At 35.7% G+C, this 5,666-nt stretch overlaps 1 protein-coding gene across 1 annotated transcript in view; it reads left to right on the forward strand.

Annotated features, from left to right (window-relative positions):
* Nucleotides 1-4,999: 4,999 nt before the first annotated feature.
* The window catches only part of PALMD (palmdelphin), a gene marked incomplete at its 5' end in the record, with an annotated part of 7,411 nt that continues 6,744 nt past the window's right edge, over nucleotides 5,000-5,666 (forward strand). The window contains one exon of the mRNA XM_010164116.1: nucleotides 5,000-5,130. Within this exon, the coding sequence (XP_010162418.1) occupies nucleotides 5,000-5,130 (131 nt within the window). The remainder of the gene's footprint in view (nucleotides 5,131-5,666) is intronic.

The raw sequence follows: 5,666 nt of genomic DNA on the forward strand, positions 1-5,666 counted from the left end.
GGGGGGTGGGGAGGGGAGGGGCTTGAGTTGTTTTGAGGTTTTTTTTAATAGTTTATATGCCTGCATTTAGGAGAAATGTGTTAGATATGAAGTTTTTTTTCTGCATAGTTCCAGATTCAGTTAATTACAAGTAAAAGTAATGTTTATATATCTAGATGGCTGATACTCTGACCATAAATCAATTTAAATGCTGATGAAAATTAAATTAAATAAGCTTACTTGCACGTGTAAGCACTACAGTGGAAAAAAACCTGCAATAAATGTTTGTTTGTAGTTGCTGACCTTTCTCCTCTTATTAAAAATATTATTATTTTTCCAATTATATAAGGCTATTTGTTTTACTACACTTGCTCCATGAACTCTGTGAATGGGTCCTCTTGTTTTTATATATGCTGCTCTTTCACAGCAAATCTTTTTTTTCCCACAGCAAACTACATATTTCCACAGCCATTTGCTGTTAATACCAGTGTTAGCAACTAACTTTTCCTGCCTGTGACCTTCTGGAAAGCTCCACCAAATTACTTCCTCCTTAAAATGATCCCTACTTCTTGACGTAAATCTGAAATATACAGTGAAATGAATCAGGCAAATTACATCAGCATAAAATTAAAAGATTAACTGACAAATAAAGTATGACACAAAATTACACATTGACTTCACTCATGATAACTTCACATGTATAATGCATCTCAGAAAGCAGTACAGAAATGTTCCTAATTACATTCTTGAGCCACCTTGAATTAGGAGGACTTAATTCACCATTGCTGAAGTTCTAAAGACAGTTTAAAGGTTGGTAAGGCCTTGATATCAAAAGAAATATTTTCATTAGTGATATACTTACTCTCATAACCATCCTACACACCTTAAGAGTCTTTGGCAGCTTTTATCCTTACAATACACAGAGGACTCAGACAAGGACATTTGATTTTACAGATGGAGAATGGAGGCAGAAGAACATACCTGGAGTCATGTGGGAACTTCCCTCTGAACTAGGAATTTAAGCAGGTTTATTCACATCAAGCATCTTTTGCTGTATATTATACTTCCTTCCACTCCTCAATAGCTCTCTAGCAAAGGCCTCTACCAGCTCAGTTTCAAACCAGCCAGCAACAATACAGAAAACTAGTAACACAGAGTTCAGTATGAACAAAGTCCACTAAAAACACAAAACATCCACTATGCAGTACTTGTACAGTGCTTTTGCTATGCCATACATAGTACTCAAACTAACAAAAGCTTCCTTGACTACATACATGTGAAGTCATACCTTTGATCTGTCCTGTAAATCAAAGATTACTAAACTGATCATGTAGACACATGTCATGCTATAGCAGTAAGATATAATATTGAGAAGCTCAGTAGTAATTCCTTCTTCTGGGTATGTGATTATTAAACTTTACTTGAATTAGATAGATTCTGTATACTCTGATTATTATTCTGTGCAGGTTTTATCTTCAGTTAAAACAAATCTGAATCACTTTAAAGACTTCTTTAATACCCTTAGACCAGTCTTTGTTTCTTTCTGCTGACAGGACAGTCACAATTGTAGGCAGATTATTTACAGTAGTGGCGTGGACTTTTCCATCACCCTCCTAAATGGGACATCTGTTTTGAAACAGTCTTTACTTGGGTGTCAAATAGAGCCAGTGTATATCTGCTAATCAGTTCAGATTTGAGAATTTTTCAATAAAAGGGAGAGTTCCACTCTTTGTATCAAAAACAAAACAGTGACTAGAGAGTGGCCTGAACCACCTTGCAGACAAATAGCTGATAGCTCTGATTGCAGACAAAAAAAAACAGCATTTACGTTTTCTGTCCTATTCACCTTCTTTACATGTTAGAAGTCCCAGTGAGCCAAGGGAGCACGTCCTTGGTCAGGGTACAAGCTGAATAAAGAATCAGGAGTCCCATTTTCTCATTTAATTTTCAGCAAATAACACTCATTCTTGATGGAATTAGTTGCTAAACAACATACTTAAAAATGCACAAACATCACAGTTAACTAAGGTCTATCCAATGGTTTGTAATGTGATACACGAAGGCAGGCTAAGGCTAGATGAACTCCAGAGCTGCTAAAGCATTTGACTTGCCTCAAAACATGTGAAGACTTGCTGAACTGCCTTTTCCTCTCAGTCCGGTATTCTCCAGGGTGGTATCCTGCTATCTGCTTTTCATTCTTAAGCTGTTTATTTTTCTTCTGGGGTGGCAATGGTGCCAACCCCAGCAGATTAGCTGGTGGCCAGCAGCAGTCAGGTATACTCTAGAATTTCTTAATTCAGCTACTACTATGGCAGAGAAACCTCCAATTTAGTATTTAATTCTTCTAAGGTTCCTTCTTTCATCCACACCTCCATACTACTGATTTCCCCCTCTCAAATAATGAACATTACTCAAGGAGAGAAAGACAAACATCCAAAGGATTGAGTTAATACAGTAGCTATGTCATAATTCCATTTTTCTACAAACACAGCAGCACCATCAAAAGATAGTTTCATATAATTGTTAGTGTAGCTGCTAGACCCTTTCAAGATAAATACAAACTGTGATGTAACTTTGCAAAAATATAATTGATTTATAGGTTTCTAAAGATTTAAACACACAAGGAAGATTCTGGTCTAACCTTTCAACTGTAGTAAGTCAAAAGGCCTTTGAATTCTCTGAACTACACAGATCACATCTTTTAAAAGTTTCCTTTCAACAAATTCCAACGTGCACACTCACAACATCCTTTAAAAAAAATTATAAACCATAAAATCTATGTCTATGTGCAAGTATGAGTGCAGAAGAGAAAGTTCTAGATGCAATTCCCATTACATGGGTATGAGAATTTTTCCCTAACCCCACTGAGTGCTGAATCGGTCTTAATTACCATATGAAGTGGGTGTTGGTATGGGTGTGAGAGCATATATAAACTGAAATAATACTTGTATTGATCTCCTAGATAACTATATGGTGTTTACTATATGGTGTTTATCAGCTTTGATTTATTTGGGGTTGTGTTTTCTCTTTCTCTCTCTCCACCCTCCTCCCCCCAACTTTTTCTTTTATACCTTTCCAGGATTTTTCCTCCTCTTCTTCCACTTGTGTGTCTAGGAGCGTTTAGAGTCCAGACTGAAAAAGACCCATAGTAAAAGTTAATGATTCTTCAGTTCATTATGCTTCTATGAGCTTTTAATGATTAATTTTCATATGATGATAATAGTGCAAGTTTCATGTAAAAATACAACATTTCAATATATTAAACAACTACTATTCTGTAAGAAGTGCAGAAATATGGAACATGGTCATTGCATTAGCTTCTTTTATAGCTCTTCAGGAACATTCACCCCTCATTACAAAATTTTTAAATATTAGCACTATAACTAGTACCTTTGACCAGGGTCCTAAGGGCATCTTGCAGAGCTCAGGTTCTAAGTGTTAACTGCTTTTAAATATTTTTTTAGCTTTAAGCCTGAATGCATTTTTCACATCTCAGTTCTAAGATCAGCGATACCTTTGTGTTTCAAAAAAGAGGATATTCTCACTAACAGATAAAAGTCCACATAGTACATTATCGTAGCTCTACAAATCTGAGTTTAAATAGGGCAAGAGCCACAGTGTTATTCACACTCCTCAAGCAGTCATACAGCTCCTCTGCCAGCTTGCATTCAACTTTTCTGGTCTGCTTACTTTAAAGGGAGGAGAGGTTTCTACTATTAATATTGACTTTGGTGTAATATTGTGGATCCTAACACATACTAAAGAATAAATCCAAACATAAACAATTTTTTCCTATCAGGGTTATAGGCCATTGTTACTCTATTTGTAACTCTGGCTCAGATCATCTAGTTGTAACTCTATTCTGACTGATTTTAGCAACTAGTGATATCAGTTGCAGTTGCCCTAAGTCTAGTCATCAATTTCTGACATAGATTCAAAAACAATGGAAGATATATTTCACTCAAACATGGAAGGTTTTGATTTATTTTTTTTTTAAGTTAAAATACTTTCTACCAAAAACAATCCTAAAAAGAAAAGGTAGATTATCCAAGAGGCTGAAGCTATGTGGCACTCATATAGAGCATGAGAGATCCAGTTCAAGTCCCAGTTCAGAGTTAAATCTGGACTTGATTCTAGATCTTCATGGAAAAATGACTTCTCAACTACTATGCTAATAAGATACATTTCTATCTAATACCCAAACACACTTTTGCAGAAAGGAACAGTCTTTACTACAAAGAGGAAAAAAAAAAAAAGAATAGGATACAGGAAACCTGCTTAAGTCACTGCCCTCGTCACCAGAGAAAAGAATTTGACTGAGATACTTTACCTTAGAGGTGTGCTTTGACCAGGCATAGCTTTCTCCCTCTCTCAAATACATAGAGATATTTTATCCTGGACCTTTCTGTCTAGAAGTGTTTCATCAAACATCTTAGTGCTAAGAAAATAAAAACTCTAATTAGGAAAAAGATGTCTTAGACATTTTACTCAGCTTTAACAAGCAAAAATCCATATAACAGATGTAATAGATAGCAAAAAGGGGTGGGAAAGGGAGCTGTGACCCCTTTTAAATAATGTACAAACCTACAGCAGAAGTCAAGAGCCCAAAATAAATTTTGACTGCTAAGCTTCAATCTCCCTTTTATACAAGATTTTATGCTAGATTCCTACATCTTAATTATAAGGGAATAATCACATTTCTTGAGACAATATAGGAGAAAAAATTTTCTTAAAGCTAAGGAAACACTGTAGGGGCCTATATTCTTTATCTATTCTCTCCTGAAAAATAAGTTTATTTCAGTCACTGTTTTTAAAGAAGGCTTGGAAGGAATCTATGGCAGATACTTTTTTTTTTTAATGAGAACACTATTTCACAGTATTTCCTGATGCATGTGAAATTATAAGATGAATTCATATTAGAGCAAAATTTGTCAGGGTAAGTAGAACCAGCCCCACTAATGTACATATTCACAATGTATTGAATCTGCAATGTCATTCTCTGCCTGGTATTAAATCAAAGGGAATTGTGATTACAGACTGGAGAAGGAAATTGAGGCTCTGGAAAGAGAGGAAATGGAAGTCTCAGCTAAGGAAGAAGCTATTTTAAAGAAACTTAAGTCTGTTGAGAAAACAACAGAAGACATAATAAAGGTTAGTGCCAAATTACTCCAGAAGTAGAATTCATTGCTTCTTCATCATAATAACCATGGAAAGGGGAACAAGCTGGATCCTGTGAGTGGTCATGAGCTTTTGTCTAAAGTGAAAGTAGTTCAAATACAAGAGGGGTCAAGGTGTTATACTATTCAAGTGCCCAGATGTCCCCACTTGCTTGTTTATGGAGGTAGAAAAGCAATTCCTATCCTTACTGATCCATAGCACATTTAAAAAAAAAAAATAGCACTGCCACCAACCAGCAACTTTGAATCTCAGCCAGAGACCAATATAACAGGTGCAGAGGCTGACATAGTCATACATTTTCAGGTGATGTGCCCAGCTAAACTGCATCATGCTTCCCCCCAAGCCTGTGAGAGAGGTTATAGTGAAACATGACTTAATATTATCAGTCATTAGTCTCTGTCAAAAGGTCATTTTGATATTTGAAAGTCATCTTGAACTATCTCAAAAATATAGTGATGAAAGTAAACTTCAGTTCTCCAGTTGTTCTTATACAGATGCACACACTCTTT

Source organism: Antrostomus carolinensis, unplaced genomic scaffold (assembly GCF_000700745.2).
Source record: "Antrostomus carolinensis isolate BGI_N321 unplaced genomic scaffold, ASM70074v2 scaffold23323, whole genome shotgun sequence".
NCBI lineage: Eukaryota > Metazoa > Chordata > Aves > Caprimulgiformes > Caprimulgidae > Antrostomus > Antrostomus carolinensis.